Source organism: Scyliorhinus torazame, chromosome 1 (genome assembly GCF_047496885.1).
Source record: "Scyliorhinus torazame isolate Kashiwa2021f chromosome 1, sScyTor2.1, whole genome shotgun sequence".
NCBI lineage: Eukaryota > Metazoa > Chordata > Chondrichthyes > Carcharhiniformes > Scyliorhinidae > Scyliorhinus > Scyliorhinus torazame.
Window position 1 is genome coordinate 248,868,723 of NC_092707.1, and position 25,821 is coordinate 248,894,543.

Consider the following 25,821-nt stretch of genomic DNA (forward strand, 5'->3'; position numbering starts at 1 on the left):
TCTGAAAGGGTACAGCTTCTAGTTCGTCAGGGACGTGAAGCAGCTGTTGAAAACCAATTGTGCTGTAATTGTCATGCATTATCCTCAGTGATATATTTGGAAAATTAATTCGCTCTCCAGTAGGTAACCCAGCACATGGAATAGTCATGAAAAATACTTACACATCCGTTTGGTTCTGTTCATACAAAGCTTTCATCTCTTCAAGGACTTGTCTGATACCATCCTCCTAGAAGTAGATTTGATTTGCATAAATTTTTGTAGTACATTTTATATACATTAACCAGATGTCACATAATTTAGCAGTGACAAGATAAATAGAATTTGCAGCACAAAGAGGCCATTTGGTCGAAACAATCTAGGCCAGTGTTTCAGCTCCACCGTCCCTACTTCACACACCCCCCTCTCAGTATTTTGTGCTATTCTTTTCACGCTCATGTTCCCATCTATCTTTTCCTTAAATGCCTCAGATAACCATGTTTGGAACCAAATTCACTTTCTCTGGATTATGACTTTAGAAATGCAACAACTACACTACCCCAGCCCTAATATTAAGCTGTTGATTAATATCTCTCCATACACCCACAACACATTTCAATACTATTTCTTCACATTTGCACATTGTTTGTCAAGTCAATTTATTTCATGTCAATGGTGAACTTGTATTACACACAACCCCCGACAATGAAAAAAATAAAGGTGTAGACTAGGCTGCCGATTCACTATCACCGTAGGTCAATTTCACCCCTACGAGGTGAAAAGACTAGCAAGCAAGTTCTCACTGATCATAATGTGGGGAAAAAGTTTACAACATCTTCTCCAAGCGGTGAATTCTTGCTGGGATAGAGCTCCATGGGCATTAATTGACCTCTTGAAATTCACCCAGTGACCATTATGGTCAGACACTGAACAGATTTGAGAGGCTGTTTGCAAAGACATTCACAACCAAGCCCAATCCTGTCTTTATCCTAAATCCACAAACTGATTGCCAGCAGATGTCACTAGATTCCAAATGGCATTATAAAAGCCTGGCTGATATTGCTTGCTGTAAATTTAGGACTCTTGAGGGCAATTTTAGCCCTATGTTGCCAATTTTGACATTACAGACCGGGGATCTCCAGGTCTGCATGACTCAGCGATATTGTGGATGAAATCACCCAACCATTAACATGTCGCAACAACTTGCCTTTATATCCACCTATCCACACGTTACCAAACAAAACTTGACATCGAGACAGGTAAGGAGATATTCAGGCAGGTGACCAAAAGCTTGGTCAGAGGTAGACTTTAAGGAAGAGAGAGAGAGGTAGAGAGGTTTCAGAGGGTATTCCAGAACTTCGGACCTCAGTAGCTTAAGGCACAACTTCCAATGTTGAAACAATGAAAATCAGAAATGGACAGGACGCTAGAATTAGATTTGCACACGCACGCACATATCTTGGAAGGTCGTAGGGCTGGAGGAGATTAAAGAGAAGGAGGGATGAGGGATTTGAAATCAAAAACTGGAGAATAAAAAAAAACAGATGTCCCTGGAACAAGGAGGGATTTGAAACCTGGGAATTCCTGAAACTGGGAATTCCTGGAACAGTAGCCAATGTAGTTCAGTGAGTATAGGGGGGTGATGGTGAACAGGACTTTATGCGAGTTAGTATATGGGCAAAGTTTTGGATGAGCTTGTTTATACAAGAAGATTTGAACTAGAGACAAACAGAAAATGCTGAAAACACTCACCAGAGCAACATCTGATGAGAAACAGCCAAGTTAATAGTTCAAATGTAGACCCTTCAGAACTGCGTCAATGAATGAAATGTTAACTTGTCTGTTCTCTTCACAGATATTCATTGCTGAATGTTTCCAGCTCCAGTCTTTTCACTTCAGGTAATTAGCAGTGACGCTTTTTTCTTTTAAAAACTAAAAAAGGATAATTCTAAGCACCGGTGCAGTCTACTTTGTCAGAAAATACAAAATAAAATAGACCAGAAACGGCCCCAAGAAACAAAGGGCTGATGGCAGAGTGCCATTTCTTCCATTGAAAAATACAACTCTAAATATGTTAATTACATTGTTCGCCATGGCCCTTCATCACTCTTTTTTTTGTAAAATATTTTATTAAGGCATTTGTGATTTTATAACATAACAGTACACCATGTACAAACAGCTATAAACATAGTATAAAGACCATCTACCTCCCTTGAACAGTAATCTAGACTAAACGCCCCCCCCCCCCCCCCTAAAGACACCTCTGGACGAACCCTAGCGTTGACCCACTTGGGGCGAACTTGATTTTCTCAAGACTGAGAAAGCCAGCCATGTCATTGACCCAGGTCTCTGATTTTGGAGGCTTCGAGTTCCTCCATGCTAACAGTATCCGTCTCCGGGCTATTAAGGAGGCAAAGGTCAAGACTTCGGCCTCTCTTGCCCCCTGGGCTCCCGGGTCCTCCGACACTTCAAAAAATGCCACCTCTGGACTCGGTGCCACCCATGGAAGTGACATCTGCAAACCCCTGCCAGAATCCCCATAGCTTCGAACATGCCCAAAACATGTGCACATGGTTCGCTAGCCCTCCCGCACACCTGTCTTCTATCCCAAAAAACTTGCTCATCCGGGCCACTGTCATGTGTGCCCAGTGAACAACCTTAAATTGTGTCAAGTTGAGCCTGGCGCATGATGTGGACGTGTTGACCCTGCTTAACGCATCCGCCCAGAGACCTGCCTCTATCTCTTTCCCGAACTCATCCTCCCATTTGCGCTTTAGCTCCTCTGTCTGCGTTTCCTCTGACTCCATGAGATCCTTATGGATATTTGAGACCTTCCCCTCTCCCACCCCTACTCTAGAAATTACCCTATCTTGTATCCCCCGTGGCGGTAGGAGCGGGAAGGTTGGAACCTGCCTTCTCAAAAAGTCCCGAATCTGCAGATACCTAAACCCATTCCCTCCCGTCAAGTCAAACTTCTCCCCTAACTCCCTCAAACCGGGGAAGCTCCCATCTATAAACAAATCTCCCATCCTCCCGATCCCTGCTCTCTGCCATCCCCAAAACCCTCCATCTAGTCGCCCTGGGGCAAACCGATGGTTGCTACAGACTGGAGACCAAACCGATACTGCCTCCGCTCTCACATGTTTCCTCCACTGCCCCCAGACTCAGAGGGCCGCCACTACCACCGAACTTGTGGAGTACCGGGCCGGCGAGAACGGCAGACGTGCAGTGATCAATGCCCCTAAACTCGTGTCCCTACACGATGCTGCCTCTACTCACTCCCACACCGACCCTTCCCCCACAACTCACCATCACTCGCTTTATAATCAACTATATTTATTAAATCATCAGTCTTTGTTCAAATGTTGTGGCATTGATCAGAGGGTATTAAACTTGCGTCCTATGGCATTCAGATTTAAGGGGTTTTCAACTCGCCTTATTCCAGAATAAAGCCATCTGGGATGGCCACTTACAACCAGGAACAGGGAAGGTCGCAAAGCATAGCGGGAAAAATGGACAATGCGAGATTCAGGCAGGCTCAGAACCTGAATGTATATTTGCGAGTGAGGAATCCAGACGGTATCAAAACCCCCAACCGATTAGCATTTTGATAGCCCATCTCCACCAAAGGACTGATACTTGAGCGACCGATACAACCCGACACATTTCGGCGCCGCTCCCTATACTCGGGAAGCATAAACAACAGGGTCAATGACCGCTTGGGACACGCCCACACCCTTTATTGGTTCGAATTGAACATAGTGATCAGGAGTTACCCAATTAGTGGGGTCCAAACTGAAGGACCACCCAAAAGAGCGCAAAAACCCCCAAGGGTGAAAAGAGAGACCACCATGTGTTCGGCCTCTCTTGGACCTGGCGCTCCGGCAATGTCCACTTTCAAGTGCAGCACCACCGGAAGCAAGTTCAGGTTCAACGCCCGCTACCAGACGGATGAGCCTAGCTAAGCAGCAGTTACTTCTACAGACCCGATTGATAGATCCGAACAACAGCCACTGTTCCTCTGACCTAAGCCGGGTGCCTGAACTTAAGTACAGGTTGTCATAGTCGATAGGTGTAGTTTGACTAGTAGTGTTTATGTTGCATGATCAATTGTGTAAATAAAGTACCCTTGATCTTGAACTAACTAACTGGTGTTTGGCTTTGATCGATAGCCGGTTGAACCTTGTGGTGGTATCATTTGATACCTGGCGACTCTGAGCAATATTGATATCCAAAGGAAGGAGGGCAACCTCATTGACTGCCATATTTACAGTAGATAAAAAAGACAACAAGAGTTAGGGTACAATTCTCGATTTATGTTTTTTCAACTCCGCCTTTCTGACTTGGGTGTAAGGAATCATAAAATGTTTAGATTGTGAACAGTGAATAATATAAAATGGTCGTGACAGTTGACTTCAGGAGAGTAGGGAACCATGAACAGACCAATCAGAATAATCACTGAAATTGTATCGTGTTAATCAAAATATTGGTTGGATGGCGATTTTAAACTTTGATATAAGAAAGTGCAATTGTTAAGATAGGAGAAAAGTTCAAAGGAAGGAGAGCTTACAAGCAAGAATTTTAATAGATCAAAGCTCCAGAAATTAGACTACACTGCAGCTCTGTTACAACTGAGCTAAGTGGATTTCTAATTTTTATCCAACAGGTTAATAGATTAATTTTGGGTGATTGAAAGGTACAGCAAGTTCAAAGCTTTTACCTCAAATCTGGTTCAAATATAACCTAGATTGATGGGATCAAAATATTTTGTGCAGCAGATGTAATATCCTGCAGCATCCAACTGGTGTGTACAGGCACGTTTTACAGTCACATGATAATTATTGGGAGGCAGGGGAAGAAAGGACATTCAGCCCATGCTGCTTTATCCATCCAGAAAGACCATTTTGACCTCATATTGTTAAAATAATTCTACGATTTTCGTCTCAACTACTCTTAATGGCAACCCTTTTCATGCCTCACTGACTTCTGACTCAACACATCAAGCCAATGCAGCACAATAATTAATAAAGCAAATAAAAGGTTATGGTTATTCTATTGCTTTGGCTGCTTTCAGAGGGAGATATGATCAAATTGATTGTACTATAGCAGGGCACTATGTTCTCTTTTGATCATGGTAACAGGAGAGATATCTGAAGTTCTGAAATGCAGACTTGAATGAAAAGGCTGATTAAAAGTTTTGGGGTTCTGGGCTTTGAGGAAGGACAGAACAACAAGAATTAAAACAAAATCACAGTATTTTTTTCAGAATAGGCATCCATGGGGTATTTTATTGAGATACAATAGAGGGGCAGCACAAGGTGGCTAGCATTGCTGCCTCATAGCACTGAGCACCGGGTTCGATCCCAGCCCCGGGTCACTGTCCGTGTGGAGTTGGCACATTCTCCACAGTGTCTGCGTGGGTCTTAACCCCACAACCCAAAGATGTGCAGGGTAGGTGGATTACATAGAACATACAGTGCAGAAGGAGGCCATTCGGCCCATCAAGTCTTCACCAACCCACTTAAACCCTCACTTCCACCCTATCACCGTAACCCCTCCGAACCTTGTTGGACACAAACGGCAATTTAGTATGGCCAATCCACCTAACCTGCACATCTTTGGACTGTGGGAGGAAACCGGAGCACCCGGAGGAAACCCACACAGACACGAGGAGAACGTGCAGACTCCACACAGGCAGTGACCCAGCAGGGAATCAAACCTTGGACCCTGGCGCTGTGAAGCAACCATGCTAACTATTGTGCCTCCTGGATCTACTCCTCATTGATGTAGAATGGATACCATCAGATGGAAAAAAGACATTTAAGAAAGCCTTTCAAGAATGGGACACCACAGTGGGTGCAGCAATGAATTAGAGCTGGTGGCTGAGTCTTGTTGCTCAGTGTTCTACATGGGACCAAACCCACAAAGTCTAAGTCTGCCTTCGGGATCAGTGGGCAAGATCCCTCCATTATTCGAGGTACCTTCCCACTTATTGTGAATATATTCCCTTGTCTTGTTTGCACCCACACTCCCTATCAACTACATTACTTCCCACTTATCCAGTTGATTTCAAATTGACACTTTTCTGCCCACCTAATCAGTCCATTGATATATTCCAGCAACCACCAACACAATACAACGTTTTAATACAAAAGTATGCGCTCTAATGTTGCCATTAAAGGCGTCCTTTGTTGTTATGGTTCAGTGACAGTCGCAACCAGACCGAATGCCTTCTAACAAGAACTGCCTGGAAAATACTCACATTAAAAGCGGGCAATTGGCCGTCCGCAGCTCGCTGCAGCTCCCTGATCAACTCTATGGCCTTTTCACAAAACATTATTTCGGCCGACAGCGGGCACCACCTCGGCTTGTGACCAGACTTCTCCACACAAACCCACAATACAAACCCTTTCACCGAGAGCCCGCAGCAACGGAGAGCAAACCTCCCGCCAAAACTGACCAATGAGGAGGCCGCAGTCAGCCGGCTGCGTCACTTCTCCCGGAAGTCGCCTTCACTTACAGCACAATCAGGTACACGAGCTGCGTGAATGGGTCTGCTTTGTCTCTCAGCTCATCCGCCCTTTACTCAGCTTTCGCAGCCCCCCCCCCCCCCCCCTTCCGTCTATCTCTTCCCCCCCCCCCTGGTCTCTTTTCTCCTCCCTACCTGCACTTTTTTGGTCTTCTCTCACCCCCTTCCGTCTCCTCTCTTAGCCCCCCTTCAGGAACCTATAACCCACTCCAAAAAGTTTTCTTTCCTTTGTTATCTATCTCCACCCAAACAAGTTGCACAATTTGTTCTCCAAACCAAGATCATTTCTCACTATTTTACTGATCTCCTCACTTATTAACGGACCTACCCCACCTCTTTTTCCTTTTGTTCCTGTCCTTTTGAAATGCCAAAATATAATTGAATTTTCAGTTCCAGGGTAACAGGTTTTCTGGGATTGTCTTATCATTTCACTTTTCATCGTACATCCCAGATCAGGCTTTTCTGGGTTGTGTTTTGTCATGGAGTTGAAGAATCTGCAATTTTTTTGTGTCAGCACAAGTGCATTGGCTGGCCCACCGAGCGACAAGGGTGCACTCACCGACAAACTGCTTTGGCAGCTGAGTGGGCTCCGGGCTGTCCAACGGATGGTGGTGATCAAAAAAAAAAAATGAAAATTGCTTATTGTCACAAGTAGGCTTCAAATGAAGTTACTGTGGAAAGCCCCTAGTCGTCACATTCCAGTGCCTGTTTGGGGAGGCTGGTATGGGGTCTCAGCCAGCGGCAGCAATATTAGACTGGTCAAGGTCTCACTTCCCATGCCCAAGGTCTCACTTCCCCATGCCCAAGGTCTCACCCTGCTCCCAAGCTCTTGCCAGCACCTCCTCATAACAGTGTCCCTTAATTGCCCAAATTGGTCACCCTGTTTAGTTCCTACCCATGGTCACTTTGTGACTTTCTTTGTTGTCTCATGCTAATTTATTTCTATTTGTGTGATAGATTCGTTCGTCTTGTTACAAATGCTGTGTGTATTCAATAAAAAAGCCTTTCATTTTTAATTTTATTATTTCCCTACCGTGATCTTATTTTGCTGGTACATGCTTAAGTTTGTATACTTGCCCTTTCCTGCCACATTGTTTCTCATTACCCATATTAATAGCCTGCACAATTTGCTTGTCCTTTCTCTTTAATTTATTACAGCTCCCTAATGTGAACCCCCACCTCCAACCACCTATTTAGTTTAAAGCCCTTTCTACAGTTACAGTTCATCAGGACAGTGGTCCCGGCTGAGTTGAGGTGAAGGCTGTTCCAATGATACTGCTTCCTCTTTCCCTAATACTGGTGCTAGTGTCTTGTGAACCAAACACCATTCCAGAGAAATGCATAAGAATTAGGACACACGGCCCTTTGAGCTTGCTCTGCCATTCAGTACCATGGTTCAATTTTAACCACAACTCCACATCCCTGCCTACCCCAATAATCTTTTGCCTCCTTGCTTATCAAAAACCTATCTTTTCTTGTAAAAGATTCAAAGATTCTGCTTACACAGTCTTTTGAGCAAGATAGTTCCGAAGACTCATGACCCCCAGAGAAAAAAATGTTTTCTCATCTTTGAAGTAAATGGGTAGCACAATGGTTAGCACAGTTGCTTCACATCTCCAGGGTTGATTCTCGGCTTGGGTCACTGTCTGTGAGTCTGCACGTTCTCCCCGTGCTTGTGTGGGTTTCCTCGGGGTGCTCCGGTTTCCTCCCACAGTTCAAAGATGTGCAGGTTAGGTGGATTGGTTGCTAAATTGCCCTTAGTGTCCAAAAAGGTTGGCTGGGGTGATGAGGATAGGGTGGAGGCGTGGGCTTGGTGCTCTTTCCAAGGGCCAGTGCAAACTTGATGGGCCAAATGGTCTCCTTCTGCACTGTAAATTCTATGATGATTCTATGAAATGGGTAACCCCTTATTTTCAAAAAGTGCCCTTAGTTCTAGATTCTCCTACAAGAAGAAACATCCTTTCCACATCCATCCTGTTAAGTCTCCTCAGGATCTTAAAAGGCTTTGATCAAGGCGTCTTTTCCTCTTCTAAAGTCGAGCAGATAGAAGGCTAGCTTATTCAGCCTTTCCTCATAAGGCAGCCTGCCCATTTCAGATGTAAATCTCTCAACTGCTTTCAATGCATTTACATCCTTCCTTAAATAAGGAGACAAAACTGTAACAGTACTCCAGATGTTGTCTTACCAATGCCTTGTATAACTGAAGCATAACCTCTCTACTCTTGCATTCAGTTCCCTTCACAATAAATGATAACATTCTATTAGGTTTCATAATTACTTGTTTACTAACCTTTTACAATTTGTGCAGTAGGACACCCTGATCCCTCTGCATCATAGAGCTCTGCAGTCTTTCACCATTTCGATAATGTTTCCTTTTTATTTTTTCTGCCAAAATGAACAATTTCACATTTTACTCCATTTGCCAGGTCTTTGCCCACTCACCTAAGCTATCTAAAGATCTTGATGCTGTGCGGCAGCAATGCTAACCACTGCGCCGCCCCTTATGGCCTCCTTATGTCCCCTTAACAACTTACGTTTCTACCTACCTTTGTGTCATAAACAAATTTAACAACCATACCTTCGGACTTTTCATTCAAATCATTTTTATGAATTGTAAAGAGTTCAGGTCCCAGCGCTGATCACTGTGACACATCACTTGTTACATCTTGCGAACCAGAAAATGACCCATTTATGCCTATTCTGTTTCCTGTTACATAGCCAATCTTCTATCTATGATAATATGTTACCCCTTACACTATGAGATTTTATTTTACACAACCTTTGATGTGGCACCTTATTAAATGCCTTATGAAAATCTAGGTACAGTATATCCAGTGGTTCCCCTTTATCCACAGCATCTGTTACTTTTTCAAAGAACTCCAATAAATTGGTTAAACATGGTTTCCCTTTCACAAAACTATGTTGGTTCTGCTTGTTACCTTGAATGTATCATTGTGTCCTATAAAGCCTTTATAATAGCTTTTAACATTTTTCCGATGACATGTTTAGCTAACTGGCATACAGCTTTCTGTCTCCCTCTTTTTTGAATAAAGTAGTTACAGTAGCTATTTTCCAATCTAATGGAGCCTTCTGCGAATCTAGTGAATTTTGGAAGATTAAAACCAATGCATCAGCTATCTCACTAGCCACTTCTTTTAAGACTCTAGGATGAAATCCATCAGGACCTGGGGACTTGTCAACCCGCAGTTCCAACAATTTGTTAAGTAATACTTCCTTGATGAATGTAATCTTGAATTCCTCCCTCCCTTCCAATTCCTGATTTACACCTATTTCTGGGAAGTTATTAGTATCAGCTATAGTGAAGACTGATGCAAAATAGCCTGTTCAATTCATCTACCACCTCCGAATGTTACATTATTAATTCCCCAGGTTCATTTTGTTTACTCGTTTTTAAAAATAGCTATAGAAACTCCTACTCTTATCTCTTCATGTTTCTAGCTAGCTTTCTCTAATTTCTCTCTCCTTATTAATGTTTAAGTCATTCTTTACTGTTTTTTATAAATTTTTGCAATTATATGCTATTTCTTTAAGTTTAATACTATCTTTAACTTTCTTAGTTAATCACGAATGGTTGGTCCTCCCCTTGGAATGTTTCTTTCTCATTGGACTGTATCTATTCTGTGTATTCTGAAATATCCCCTTAAATGTCAGCCACTGCATCTCTGTTCACACCTTAAGGAAGAAAAAATGTTTTTATGGTGTCGGTGTTATGATTTTGTCAAGAACAGTAATGTTTTTTAAAACAAATCGGAATTTGTTTTTATTTACTGAAAGAATGAAGCCAAAAGATTACACTATTGCGAACAGAATTGGGCGAGTTGAGAGTTTATCTCACATTGTTCTCTCTGGAACGAAGGAGGTTGAGGGGCGACCTGATAGAGGTCTACAAAATTATGAGGGGCATAGACAGAGTGGATAGTCAGAGGCTTTTCCCCAGGGTAGAGGGGTCAATTACTAGGGGGCATAGGTTTAAGGTGAGAGGGGCAAGGTTTAGAGTAGATGTACGAGGCAAGTTTTTTACGCAGAGGGTAGTGGGTGCCTGGAACTCGCTACCGGAGGAGGTAGTGGAAGCAGGGACGATAGGGACATTTAAGGGGCATCTTGACAAATATATGAATAGGATGGGAATAGAAGGATACGGACCCAGGAAGTGTAGAAGATTGTAGTTTAGTCGGGCAGTATGGTCGGCGCGGGCTTGGAGGGCCGAAGGGCCTGTTCCTGTGCTGTACATTTCTTTGTTCTTTCTTTGTTCTTTGAGAACCTGGAATGAGAGTTTGAGTACAAGTCTGTAGATTGAGGGTTTTGGTGGAAGTGATTTCACAAGAGGTAGAAAGAGGAACTTTTGATGATTAATCCAACATGGATTGTAATCCTCAGCTTCTACACACCAAGACTGCACACCATCTATTTCCACCTGAGTAGGCAGCAGGTAAAGGGGATGAAATCAGGTTCTAAGGTGTGAAATTTATTAAAGGAGGAGCTCGTCGGGATATTAGTCAAGCTGTGATGGATGGGAAGTTTTGGTCACATTTCTAATAAATCTTTGCATGGTGGGTTGGCATTCACTTTGTGCTAGATACTACATGCTTCCTCAAGCTGAAGAGAATGTATATTACAGTCTGGTATGCAAAGTGAGCATTTCTTGGCACTTAACTGCTTGGATGTTACTGTATTAAATTTGGTCAGCTTGACAGTTGGGAAGAAACAGACTGCCTGACAGATGTCTTTCAATCCTATTATGTCTAATTTTAATTCCATAGAATCCCTACAGTGCAGAAGGAGACTGTTCAGCCCATTGAATCTGCAATGACCCTCTGAAAGAGCACCCTACCTAAGCCCAATTCCATGCCCTATCCCTGTAACCCCATCTAATTTGCACATCTTTGGACACCAAGGGGCCATTTAGCATGGCCAATCCACCTAGCTGGCACATCTTTGGACAGAGGGAGGAAACTGGAGCACCCGGAGGCAAACCCATGCAGACACAGGGAGAAAGTGCAAACTACACAGACAGTGACCCAAGGCCGGAATTGAACCCGGGTCTCTGGCACGGTGAGGCAGCAGTGCTAACCACTGTGCCACCGTACGCAATCACTGATTTGACCCCTGTGAATATAATTGAGCTATGCTTGCAAATTCTTTTGTTTCTGTACATCTTTACTAAAGAATTTTGAATAATATTTCCAAGCCTAGCTTTTTCCCAGTTAGCTGCCATTCAGATGTTGATAGTGACATTGCAGGCCAGAGCCTACCTGGTAGCAAACAAGTACATAATGCATAAACCAGTGTCCCGTTTATGTTGTGTGTTAATGCAGCTTTATTTTCAATTCAAGTAAAATCTGTCCTGCAACTAAGACGTTAAACCAAGGCCCTGTGTGAACATAGAACATACAGTGCAGAAGGAGGCCATTCGGCCCATCGAGTTGCACTGACCCACTTAAGCCCTCACTTCCACCCTATCCCCATAACCCCTCCTAATCTTTTTGATCACGAAGGGCAATTTATCATGGCCAATCCACCTAACCTAGATGTCTTTGGACTGTGGGAGGAAAGCCACGCAGACACGGGGAGAACGTGCAAACTCCGCACAGACAGTGACCCAGCGGGGAATTGAACCTTGGACCCTGGCGCTGTGAAGCCACAGTGCTATCCACTTGTGCTACCGTGCTGCCCAAAATCTACTGTGTGCTCCTTCAGGTGAATGTAAATGATCCATTGACACTTCAGAAAACGAGCATGGGTATTCTCTCGATCCCCTGTGTTAACGGTATCATAATTGATTATATAATTGTACTTGGTAGTGGGTTTTAACTGGGTATTCACTTCGGCTCCTATAAATAAGAGCAGACTGAAACTGTAATTGTTACATTAGGTGTGTGTTTGTAATGTGTGTTACTGTAAATAAAAATTTGTAAATGTGTAATGATTAGGCTCCATTTCTATCTTTCATCTGATTATCTGGCTGATGATTGTTCCTCACCCAACACATAAGGATAATCTGATCACTCACTTCATTTGCTGTTTGTGGGACCTAGCTTGACTAATTGGACACATGTTTTGTACATTTCAACAGCGACTACACATCAAAAATCACTTCATTGGCTGCAAAACATTTAATCATGCCCCGAGACAGTGAAAAGCTCTACTATATTTAAATCAAAGTTTGATCAACTATTAAAGTCTGCAATTGCTGAACGTTGTTTTTTTTTGTATTTAATGCTGTTAAATTGCATACCGATTAATAATTCTTTCATAATTATAGTCTTAAATTATTATTTGAGAAAGATTATTCTTCCACCTAACTGAAGTGAAGCAGATCATGTGATGGCAAATGATATATCCGATTAAAACCAAATGGTCTTTCCCCTAGCCCTGCATATTCTCCTTCTCAGGAATGGGGATACCCAATAACTTTTGAAAGTTACTATTGAATTTACTTCCGCCATCCTGACAGGCAGTGCTTTGCAAAAAAAATCTTGCTACTGGATCTTTTTGCCATTTACCTTAACTCGATGTCCTCTTCATAATAATGTCGATAATGGGGCAATTAATTCTATCTTATTTTTTTTGGGTAAAATTACACTCCCAATTGAAAATGCTGACTTGCAAGCTACTCCCCCAGACAACTGCTGCATTGTATTCTTGATCCTCACACAATAAGCCTGGTGGTAGAAATCAGCCGGGAGAAGTTTTCTCAAAAGGTTCATATCCCACAGCTCAATTATTCACTGACTCTGTCCAAACCTGCCTGCTTGAAAAATGGATGGCGAATTCAACACTTTTGACTCTTAAAATGCGGGGAGGCGGGGGCGTGTTTCCTCCAAACGGGTGAGAGGTTGGAGGTTGTGGCTGATCAGCTGATTCGAAGCGGTGGGAGTCGCAGCAAACAATGTATTAAACTGGGCGCCTTTAGAAAGACCAAAACAGTCTGAGCGGTGTGCTGTAGTGCAGCTGATCTCCAAGCGGTCCCCGTTAGTCCCCACTCCCAGCCAGCCCTTTGCCTCCAGCCTTCCGATTTCCCTCTCCCCGAAAATAAAGGTGGCTCTCCGCGTTGTCTTTTTCTAGTAATGCGAAGGAGGAATAATTCCCTGACAGTAGAGCATGACACGACCGTCACAACCCTACAAAAGGACCCGGCACAGTCTGCACCAAGGTTGAAGCCCAGCCAGATAGCAGCAACCAGCAAAGGAAGGGATAGTGACCTCGACCCAGACGCAAAGACGGGGATGATCACTGGTTATCGGAGGTAAGACCGGTGCTTCTCTGCGTGGGCTAGCCTTGTATGTCAGAGATATTCAGTACTGTAGTTGTAATAATGCTTTCGAAATCTGCCTGGTCAAATTGGGTGAAACGTGAAAGGGTCGATTTCCGTATGCAATAAGCCTCGTTTCCTTTACTTACAAGTGTAGTACAATAACATGATTTTTAAAAAACCTTTCAGTCACTGACTCGGACCTGGCCATAGGTTTCACGTGTGTTTTGAAGGTTGATTCAGCTTTCATCAAAGGTGGAAAAGGTCATTTGATTTAAAAAAAATGAAAAACTTACTTTAGTTGGGGGGGGATGTCAGAATATAATTTAACAATTGTGCAAGGTAATTGAACTGCGTATCAAAGGATATCTTGGTTAATCTCACAAGAATCCAAACACCTATCAATGAGGAAGATGACTCTGGCTCAGAGGATAACCACCCAAACCTTGTTTACCGCAATGGAATTGTTGATCACAGTATACATTGTGTCACAGTTGCTGGTTAATTTCAATATTTTTAATAAACGTTTGTGTACTTTGAAATATTTATAGCATTTCTAATAGTTCAACTACTATCCGTAGATGCGGAATAAAGTAATTGAAAAGTTTCAATCCGATAGTCCTATTCAATTTAAATTGTTGACTTCGCCTTTTTTGGGGCCCTATTGTGATGTGTCATACCAAGAAGAATGGCTTAATCCTTGGTTAATACCACTCAAACACTTTTTTTTAATGGGATTTGTGAGAATGACGTGGATTAGGATATAATCTCCTATTTCTCCCCACCCATCTCCTTTGGCCACTCCAAACCGTTCCTTTGGGTGCCCCTGCCTCCCTTCTCTTGCTCCAAAATATCATAAGCAGGTACATAAATGTTTAATAGAAATGAAATAAAAATCGCTTATTGTCACAAGTAGGCTTCAAATGAAGTTACTGTGAAAAGCCCCTAGTTGCCACATTCCGACGCCTGTTCAGGGAGGCTGGTACGGGAATTGAACCGTGCTGCTGGCCTGCCTTGGTCTGCTTTAAAAGCCAGCGATTTAGCCCAGTGTGCTAAACCAGCCCCATAAAGCTGGCCTTTACAGTTAGAGGGCCAGAATACAAGGGGATGCAAGTCCTGCTTCAACTATAATCAAAGACCTAATTAGACCACACTTGGCATTTTGCAAACAGTCATTGGCACCACACCGTTGGAAGGATATATGGCTTTACAGAGAGTCAGTGTAGAATTACCTGAACTCCAAGGGTTAAATTATGTTGGATTACACAAACGGTTCTATTCTCTAGAATTTAGGTTAAGGAGTGGTTTTCAAGATATTGAATTTAGGTTAAGGAATGATTTGATCAAAGTCTTCAAAATATTAAAAGGTATTAAGTAGGTAGGAAAAAAAAAACAGTTTTTGTTTGTTAGGGAGCCTAGGGCTAGGATGCAACGTCTAAAAATTGGAACCAGACCTTTTCTGAATTGAAGTTGTACACACCCTGGGTGTAAGAGTTTGGAACTCTCTTCTGCAAATGGCATTTTGATACTAGATCAATTGTTAATTTTAAATATCAAATGTATAGATTTTTGTTAACCAAAGGTATTAAGGGACACGGGACAAAGGCAGGTTTATGAAGTTAGGTTACAGATCAGCTATGATTTTTTTGAATGGCCGAACATACTTTGTGGGCTAAATAGTTACAAATTTCTGTGAGGGAATAATGCTGGAAGCAAGACGTGGGAGAATAGAACACAACTTTTCAGACAGTTGGGGTATAGATTGCTTTGCCATATGTGGCTGCGGAAGGTGTTAGTAATGACATTTAAGAGAGAATTCTATACAGTTAAAATATTAGGAAAAGATGAATTGCTTGTGAATGGAAGCGCAGGCTCCACCTACTTTTTTTCCATCGTCCTTGTACTCCTATGGAACAACAATAATGGCGTGGTTGTTTAATCATAGCATCAAATCTACAAAAGACAGACATGATGCGGGAAAAGCCTCAATGCTGTGAAACATTGGGAACCACAGGTCCAAAGTTGCCCTTTTCCTCTTGATCAGGCTGCACTTGCCACTTGTTTTGTGTCAAATTACTCCTACACTATCCCAAAATGTTGTTTTCTGAAATAAATTTTAGATTTTTATTTAAAATGAGGCTTAAAAGTTAGAGGCTCATTAAATTCGGGCTCACTGCATACTAACTACAGTATAAAGATGTGCAGGTTAGGTGGATTGGCCATTCTAAATTCCCCTTAGTGTCCAAAATGGCTAGGTGGGGTTACTGGATTACCGGGATAAATGGGATAGGGTGGAGGCGTGGGGCTTGCTCTTTCCAAGGGCCGGTGCAGACGCGATGGGCTGAATGGCCTCCTTCTGCATTGTAAATTCTATGATTCTATACCATGCTAACCTGATGTTATATTGCTTCCCTGCATAAATGGAACCTCCAAAAATAGCTTTTAGAAGATTTAATAATCAAGCCACTGGATTATTTTTATACAGCGAGCTGGTTTGTCTTGGGCTGATAGATTACATTCTCGGCTTATTCTACATTATATGCTTGTTACTTTTCCGAGTTCTTTTCCACCTCTACATTTCTTTTTGTTGGTTGTTTCATTCCATACACAGAATCTAGTATCCTCTAAATTGCTCTTGTGATTTGCTTCATTGCAGCAGAGGGAAGAGGAAGCACACACTAAACTACTTCTGCTTTTGTCTGTATTTTCTCAGAGGCCAGCATCTCTCATAAATGTTGAAAATAAAGGCGTTCAGATGGTCGAAAGCATTCTTTAAAAATCATTTGCTGTATTCTGTGTCATAAAATTGTCACTGTAGCTACTTAGTATTACAGATAAATGTTAGCTGGAATGTTTCCTTAATCTACAGTGTAGTGATACCATGATTAAAGGGCGGGAGCTAGAGCAGCTTGCTGTTCAAAAGCAGTTACTTTAAATGCTATTTGCATAAATATATGCTAGTTCAACATGCTAAATAGATTTAACTTGCGACTTGGTGTCGTCATTTATTTTTGCTGAGTTGGTTGAGGTAATAGGTTAGAGGTGAGGGGACAGTTCTATTCTCATCAAGGTGAATGACATTAGCGCTGGGGCACGTGAGGCCTTTTTTTTAAAAAATCCAGGGCTAGAATTGAGAGCTCCAAGGTCAGGTTCAGACAATTGAAAATTAAAAATTTGCTTTGCTACCGTGTGTGCCTTATCCCCACAACGGCACAAGTGTGAATTTCATATTCAATACAAGCCAATGTTTGTCTTGAAGCTGAAGAACAGACAAGAAAATAGATTTGATTGAATTTCTTGGAATATGCAGGTGATTAACATAGATTAACATAGAATTTACAGTGCAAAAGGAGGCCATTCGGCCCATCGAGACTACACCGGCTCTTGGAAAGAGCACCCTACCCAAGGTCAACACCTCCACCCTATCCCCATAACCCAGTAACCCCACCCAACACTAAGGGCAATTTTGGACACGAAGGGCAATTTATCATGGCCAATCCACCTAACCCGCACATCTTTGGACTGTGGGAGGAAACCGGAGCACCCGGAGGAAACCCACGCACATACGGGGAGGATGTGCAGACTCCGCACAGACAGTGACCCAAGCCGGAATCGAACCTGGGACCCTGGAGCTGTGAAGCAATTGTGCTATCCACAATGCTACCGTGCAACCCCAGATAATAGGCTATTTGGCTCAATGTGGATTTATGAAAGGGAAATCATGTTCAACAAGCCGACTGGACCTTCTAAGGATGTAACTAGTAGAATACATGGGGTGAACCAGTGGATGTGGGGTATCTTCGATTTTCAGAACATTCTTGAAAGTCCCACATAAGTGGCTGGTGTTCAAAATTAAAGTGCATGGTAATATATTGGCATGGAATGAGAACTGGTTAGCAGACAGGCAACAGCAAGAATAAATTTATCTTTTGATGAAGTGGAGGCACTGACAAGTGGGTTCCCCAGGGATCAGTGCTTGGGGCCCCAACTATTCACCATGTGCATCAATGATTTGGATGAGGGAATCGCAGGTAATATTTTCAAGTTGGGTAATGAGACAAAATTTAGTGAGAAGATGAAAAGAGGCTTCAAAGTGATTTAGACAAGTTCAGTGAGTGGGAAAATACATGGCTGATGCAGTATGATGTGGATAAGTGTGGAGAAACAGAGATTGGGAAATGTTGACCTACAAAGGGACCTCTGTGTCCTTTTACGCCAGGCACTGAAAGCAAGCGTGCAGGTCCACCATGCAGGTCCAGCAAGCAGTTAGGAAGATAAATGGTATGTTGGCCTTCATTGCAAAAGCATTTGAGTACAGGAGCAAAGCTGGCTTACTGCAGCTGTACAGTGCCTTGGTCTGCAGCTTTGGTCTCCCTATCTAAGAAAGAATATACTTGTTTATCATAGAGGAAGTGCAATGAATGCTCACCAGACTGACTCCTGGGATTGCAGGATTGTACTAGGAAGAGAGATTGGATCCACTGGGCCTGTATTCACTGGAATTAGAAGCTGAAGGGAATTTAATTGAAACATATGAAATTCTGATGGAGCTGGATGCAGGGATGTTGTTTCCTCCAACTGGGCGAGGGGTTCTAGAACAAGCGGTCACGGTCTCCGGATATGGGATAGGCCATTTAGAACTGAAATGGGGAGAAACTTCATTTAAGGTGGTGAACCTGTGAACCCTGTGTTGCAACATTGGGGGTGCGCGAAGCATTGATGCATGGGAGTAATGAGCTGGAGGTTATGCTAAGTGGATGCAAACGTGAGGCAGAATACCAGAAGGAAACCTCCAAAAAGCATTTCATGCATTCAGGGTTGAGAGTTAATAGACCTTGAGATGTCAGTGCTTCAATTAACAACAGACCTTGTGAATTCAGATGAGTGCTCCAAATGAGATGGGGAAGGAGAGAGGGAAATGGGTTCAGCCAGCATGAGTGAGGCTGCAGCACCCAAAGGGAACAGTAGGCTCATCAGGGTGTAAAGGGACATGGAACAGGAGGGTGAAGAGGGCCATGCAATTGGGCTCATGGCCCGAAGACGCTACCCAGCCAAAAAGGTGTACCGACTAAGGCTCTGTTTCCTATAAATGCCAGAGTGTCGGTGTTGACAATGATTCTATCAATCCAGGGAAGCAGTCATTGAGCTATGCCGGAGGAGGGTCTGATTCTAATGTGATTTGGTGGCTACCCATAGCCTGTGGCAGGAAAGGTTACTGTGATGTTTAACATTTACACCTCTGCATCACTATGGGGTCCTTGGGAGGCATCTACTGGGTTTCCCAGTTTGCATCCCATCGCTGGATCAAACTGGTCACGGATGCCATGTACAACAGGACTGGCCAGTAGATTTGTTTTTGCAACATTCTGGCCTGACCAGAGAAGAGGACAGTAGGATTTGGAGCCATTGCTGCATTCTCCAGGTGCAGGAGGTAATCAGCTGCATGAACGGCCATCAAGGCTTGCACAGAGCAGCCAGGAAACCTTTGTCAACAGGAAGTGTTTTCATTCACTTAATGTGCAACTGGTTTGCAACCATCAAAAAGTAATCCATCAGGTTTTTTAAAAATTCATTTACGGGATGTGGGCGTTGCTGATTATGCCAGCATTTATTGCCCATCTCGTGGATAGAGGATTGGCTGACTGGCAGAAGGCAGAGAGTGGGGATAAAGGGGTCTTTTTCAGGATGGCAGCTGGTGACTAGTGATGTGCCTCAGGGGTCTGTGCTGGGACCACAACTTTTTACAATATACATTCATGATCTGGAAGAAGGTATGGAAGGCATTGTTGCTACGTTTGCAGATGATACAAAGATCTGGAGAGGGACAGGTAGTATTGAGTAAGCAAGGGGGCTGCAGAAGGATTTGGACAAGCTCGGAGAGTGGGCAATGAAGTGGCAAATGAAATACAATGTGGAAAAGTGTGAGGTTATGCACTTTGGAAGGAGGAATGTAGGCATAGACTATTTTCTAAATGGGGAAATGCTTCGGAAATCAGAAGCACAAAGGGACTTGGGAGTCCTTGTTCACGATTCTCTTAAGGTTAATGTGCAGATTCAGTCGACAGTTGAAGGCAAATGCAATGTTAGCATTCATGTCAAGAGGGCTAGAATACAAGACCAGGGATGTACTTCTGAGGCTGTATATGGCTCTGGTCAGACTTCATTTGGAGTATTGTGAGCAGTTTTGGGTCCCGTTTCTAAGGAAGGGTGTGCTGGCCTTGGAAAGGGTCCAGAGGAGGTTCACAAGAATGATCCCTGGAATGAAGAACTTGTCGTATGAAGAACGTTTGAGGACTCTGGGTCTGTACTCGTTGGAGTTTAGAAGGATGAGAGGGGACCTTATTGAAACTTACACAATACTGCTAGGCCTGGATAGAGTGGACATGGAGAGGATGTTTCCACTTGTAGGGAAAAACTAGAACCAGAGGACACCTAGGGGTGCACATCTCCAAAAATCTGTCCTGGTCCACCCACGTCAACGCTACCACCAAGAAAGCTCAACAGCACCTATACTTCCTCAGGAAACTAAGGAAATTCGGCATGTCCACATTAACCCTTACCAAATTTTACAGATGCACCATAGAAAGCATCCTATCGTGCTGCATGACAGCCTGGTATGGTAACTGCTCGGCCCAGGACAGCAAGAAACGTTAGAGAGTCGTGAACACTGCCCAGCCCATCACACAAACCTGCCTCCCATCCATTGACTCCATCTACACCTCCCGCTGCCTGGGGAAAGCGGGCAGCATAATCAAAGACCCCTCCCACCCGGCTTACTCACTCTTCCAACTTCTTCCATCGGGCAGGAGATACAGAAGTCTGAGAACACGCACAAACAGACTCAAAAACAGCTTCTTCCCCACTGTCACCAGACTCCTAAATGACCGTCTTATGGACTGACCTCGTTAACACTACAGCCTGTATGCTTCATCCGATGCCAGTGCTTATGTAGTTGTATATGTTGTGTTGCCCTATGACGTATTTTCTTTTATTCCCTTTTCTTCTCATGTACTTAATGACCTGGTGAGCATCAAGGCAAACCATTGAACAGCCTATAGACCTTCTGAAAATGCGGTTCAGATATCTGGATAAATTTGGGGGTGCCCTACAATATTCCATAGCATAGGTCTCATGTATTGTGGTTGAGTGCTGAGCTCTGCACAACCTTGTCTCCAGACAGAGAAACTTTGGAGAGTGAGGACCTTCTTGAGTGTGTCATCACCTCTGATCGAGGAAGATTTGAAGGGGCTTGCAGATGAGACAGACAATGCTAATCCACCTGGGGGACTGCTATCTTGGGTCAATGTGAAATAAATGCCTTGACTTGAAGCATTGACTGACCGACTGCGGTGGAAAGGGCTTTCCAGGAAAGACCAAAAAGCCTATATGAAGGGGAAAACTGAATCGTTGTATGGGCATTTATTGGAGGCATGCAAGTCACACGCACAGACCTCTTTCTTCTGAGCCTCCCTTAAAAACCTATGTAAATATTTGCATTTCGTCTGCACGTAGCCTTGTTGACCTTTCCTGAGTGCCCTTACCATCTTGACGGGCCTGTCATCCCATCAAGCCATGGTGTACATTACATATTGACCAATGCAGTACAGACCTGTGCATGCCCACCTCCTCAGGAGTTCACCAGCGACTAATGGCCCAATAATGCAGAAATTAGTGCTGGAGACCTTGAATATTTTTATTAGAGTTTACTATTTTTACAAATAACGCAATAAACCCTCAGAATTGGTACAATATAGGATAAATGCTTCCGTGACCATGAATACAGAAAAAGACAGGAGAACGCCAACACTGTAAGTTACTCTATCAGCCGCGTACAGGTGTATTTGGCCTCTAGTAATTCTGACCGACATCCCCACATTTTACACGGGTACTCCAGCATTTCCCACGTTGATGATGACTCCTGATGCATGCCGCCTGCTTGAACTGAGCATCAATGTACTCCACAGTCCTCAGAATGGCCACAGCTGCTGCTGCCTCCATTAGGTGCTTGTGTGCCACTTTTTCTAGCCACCTGCCACTGCCGCTGGATGTCCGAGCAATAATAATGGTAATCACTTATTGTCACAAGTAGGCTTCAATGAAGTTACTGTGAAAAGCCCCGAGTCGCCATGTACCGCCGCCTGTTTGGGGAGGCTGTTACGGGAATTGAACCCGCGCTGCTGGCATTGTTCTGCATTACAAGCCAGCTGTTTAGCACTGTGCTAAACCATCCCCTATCTGCATGGCTGGTGGTTGCACTGCTCTGTCAAATGGTGGCCCCTCTAAAGTCTTGCTGGAACCCTCTGTGTTCAATAACGGACACAGGTGGGTCACAGTCGGTGCTTGTCAGAAGGTTTCATGGCGTCTTCCATGAGCTTAACTTACTCTAGGGGATTCACACTTGCCTATCCTCCGTGATCGGCTGACCTGTTGCCATCCCTTCCAGCTCCATTGTTTGCTGCTCCATTGGTGTCAGTGTTCCCAGCAATGGCAATCCATCTTCAGTCCATTGTTGTTTCCTGGCATCATGAGCTCTTTTCTGCAAACACACATACACATTGTCACTTGACTCTCATGGCCCAGCTGCACCACTGGAAAGTCTTCTGCAAACATCCGTTCAGTATTGGCAATGCTACTGGCAACTCTGACTGACTGGGGCCTCAGTTATTCATTTCATTGTGAATGCTGGTGTCTGATCATGCTTGGGTGGGCAACCCCTTCTCACATTTCCTAAACAACTCTTGTGACATCTAGGGCTGTGAACTTGTGGTTACAAATCCCATTCACCCTGCCAGAAGGTTGTTGTGACACTGCAACCATGTCTATGCGTCCACTTTGGGGCGGCTGACTTTTTTGGCGGCTGACTTTTTCTGGGACTTCTAACCATACTTTTCTTTGGTTTAGTTTTTCTAGCCTCCTCCTCCCATGGACTTGGGAAGAGGACCTTCCTCCGTGTCTGTGCTGTCTGAAGGAGCTCCTCCTGGGAGATATCACTGGAGTTGGGCACCCTCCTTCCTCTTGCTGCAGCCATTACTTCAAAGACTCCCTTGTTTGCCTCCCTTTAAGTCTTCTCATTGTATGAAATCTTTGATCCCAGTGTTGACTGCCCTTTCAGATATGACACTTCCATTTCAGCTGCCTAGACTCCCAAGTCTGCCTACGGTTAATTGGACACAGCATGCAAGACCTGGTTTCCTGCCCATGCATGCATTTGACCCAATTTGTCCCTGAAATTGGGACTTTCTGCACACTGGTAAAATCAACCTTATGTGTCAAAACCTTTCAGAATTGGATTCTTTTCGGGAAAAGAGACCCAACCAATGTTTTGCTTTCCTAATGAATGTAACCTTGTAGTTCTGGAATAACTCTTACAAAATATTTTCGCGCCCTCTTTGGTATCTCTATTATTTTCAAAATATAGTGACCTAAGTATAACTGGAGTATTCTGTGCTCTGTACTTATCCATTTTTCAATTCCTGGCCCTCCCTAGAAATAAACCATGTTGCTTGGATCACTTTTGTTTTGGTATTATTGACATGTGTTGCTACTTTTGGTGATTTGTGTTTGTGCTCCCAGATTCCTTTGCTCCTCTACCCCATTTAGTTTATGTTTCCCAAGAAATATGTGACTTTATTGAGGTATTACACTTTCCTAAATTGAAATTAATTTGCCAATTATGTACCCATTTGACACGTTTTATCTTTGTCTTATGTTTCCACCCTCCTTACTGTTAATTATTTCTTCAAATTTTGAAATTGTTTATCATTCCAAAGTCTAGATTATTACAGAGGCAGTCATTAGATTATTACAGAGGCAGTCATTAGGCCCGTTCTGCCTAATCCCACTCCCCAGCCTTATCCCTGTAACTTTGTGTATTCTTTCTTTTCGGATAGCAATCCAATTCTCTTTTGAACACCTCGATCGATCTTGTGAATGTACAAATTGGGAGCAGGCCACTGGGCCCCTCGAGCCGGTTCCGCCATTCAATGAGATCATGGCTGACCTGATTGTAAACTCAATCCCACGCTCCTGCTTACCCCCAATAACCTTTTCACCCCTTGTTGATCAAGAGGCCCAGAGAGTTGGGAAGAGTGTCCATTGGCCCTGTGATGGTAAATGTAGATGTTGAGTGAACTTGGAACCAGCTAGGCTCTGATGCCCTCTGTGGCTGAAGAGCCTGGTATTGCTCATTGTCTAGTCTTCTGCATGAAGTATTGCCGCTTTTACAAGATAATAGAGCACCTTGAGTGTACATTGAAGCATACCTTGCGGAAAGTCAGTGCTTTCAGAGGAGTAGGGGAAAGTTAGCAAAAGGTTTCAGTGTATATTTTATGTATAATATATTTATTATATTTAGATTATATGTACAGATATATATTTGATACACCTTCCTAATTTATTCCTGTTTGATCACAGGAAAAGGTGAACCTGATCAAAAGGAGCTATGCAAGGCATACAAGGTTATGGGGAAAATGTCTGAGTTTGCCTTACAGGAAATGGTGGAAGTGCATTAAAAAAAAAAGAAAGATGGCAATATTCATATGATTAACGTGTGAGTTATTCCTCCTCCTCCTCCTCAATGTGCAAGTTCCATTTGCTGCCAGATTGTGTGAATCTTTTGTCTGCATCTGCAGTGAGAATCCTGAAAAACTAGTAAAATTGATGTCTGTTTTAAAAAAAAACTAGAATAGCTCTCCAGCAGAAACGGCTGCATTTGCTGCCTGTTTAGGTTCTAATATACAATCAATAATAAAAAGGTATAAGCACTATCAGTATCCACGTGCTTTGGCAGGGTTTAATACTTTAATCAGTATTTTTCCCACTCCTGATGCCCTATCCCTCTGATGTTCTGTGGTAGAATCTTCACCCTGCCAGGGCAGTGCTGGTAATGTCATCACCAGGCATCAGTACCGCTGATGGAATGCTTACCTGGCCTGTAACCCAGACCAGTTTTTAATTCTTGTTTTGAATAATTCAAACTAAAGTCAGCCCTTCAGCCATTTAGAAAACCTTCACATGAAGCTCTCTTTCCAAAAGGAAAGGCTAATAGAACTGTAGAATGGTGACAGCACCGAAGAAGGTCTACCTGCAAGAGCAGCTCTTCTACTTATAGACCCCTGCCTTTTGCACACACTGCAAGAGTTTTTCTCTCCTGTCAGATTGGGAGTGGGCTGAGGGTAGATGATAGCAAAATAGTTAAATTTTTTTGAAAGTATATTTATTGAGATTTTGCATTTTGGAGTATTACAAAACTACAAAATAATACTGGCCCATGAGAAGGAAGAAGAAAATGGTTTAATATGCAGGGGTCAGAGTGGAACAGGAGAATGACACCACAATCGGCTCAATAGAATCATTACACAAGATGAGATACTCCTCTAGCCCCACCGGAGACTGAGGGATAGATAGGATAAAGCCAGAAAAACATGGCAAAAAGGTGCACCCCCTCCCATGCCCCAAAGGCCCACAATCACCATGAAAAATTATGATGAGTCTCCTGTGACATGGTCGGGTTTGCACCAATGTACATTCCTTAGACTCCAGAAGTGCCAAAGGCACCACTGACCCATCACAGCAGCCTCCCTTCAGATATCAGACCCATCTGTATCCATGTGAAAGCCAAGAGCAGATTCATCCTTACAAAAACAAAAGAAAATGCACGAAAACCCTATTCCTAAGTGAAGTTACATATATGCCACACAATGCAACTAAACACAATTCAGGACTTGGGCAGAACCAAAATCATTCCAGACAAATGTAAAGCGTGGACCGGCAGCAACACATTCGTATTACGATCAAACTGACAGGGCCTCCCAGCCAACCAGGGAATGGGAGCCAAATGCTCCTCCCGCTTTCCGAACACTCTCATGGGGAGAGAGAGACAACAACAAAAAGAAATCATCAACAGAGGGCAATGTCCAGGATTACAGAAGAACCGTGGGGGTGGGGGCTTGGCAATTCCCAACACCTTACGATAGGGATCGAGAACAGGCCAACAAGGGATCAGCGATCAATGGGTCAGACTGACCACCGGCCTCCCAAGACA

At 43.4% G+C, this 25,821-nt stretch overlaps 2 protein-coding genes across 5 annotated transcripts in view; one reads left to right on the forward strand and one right to left on the reverse strand.

Annotated features, from left to right (window-relative positions):
- The window catches only part of gins1 (GINS complex subunit 1 (Psf1 homolog)), a 29,683-nt gene extending 20,808 nt beyond the window's left edge, over positions 1 to 8,875 (reverse strand). For 2 of the 4 annotated variants that reach the window (XM_072504521.1, XM_072504516.1), the window contains exons 1-2: positions 6,239 to 6,419; positions 162 to 226 (exon numbers count right to left, since the gene is read on the reverse strand). In XM_072504521.1, coding sequence (XP_072360622.1) covers positions 162 to 226; positions 6,239 to 6,313 — 140 coding nt within the window. In that variant the 5' untranslated portion in view covers positions 6,314 to 6,419. Of the gene's footprint in view, positions 1 to 161; positions 227 to 6,238; positions 6,421 to 8,795 lie in introns of those variants that run through there. The other 2 variants (XM_072504523.1, XM_072504527.1) reach the window with 2 other exon arrangements.
- A 4,449-nt stretch (positions 8,876 to 13,324) lies between these two features.
- The window catches only part of abhd12 (abhydrolase domain containing 12, lysophospholipase), a 168,221-nt gene continuing 155,724 nt past the window's right edge, over positions 13,325 to 25,821 (forward strand). The window contains exon 1 of the mRNA XM_072504536.1: positions 13,325 to 13,772. Coding sequence (XP_072360637.1) covers positions 13,594 to 13,772 — 179 coding nt within the window. The 5' untranslated portion in view covers positions 13,325 to 13,593. The remainder of the gene's footprint in view (positions 13,773 to 25,821) is intronic.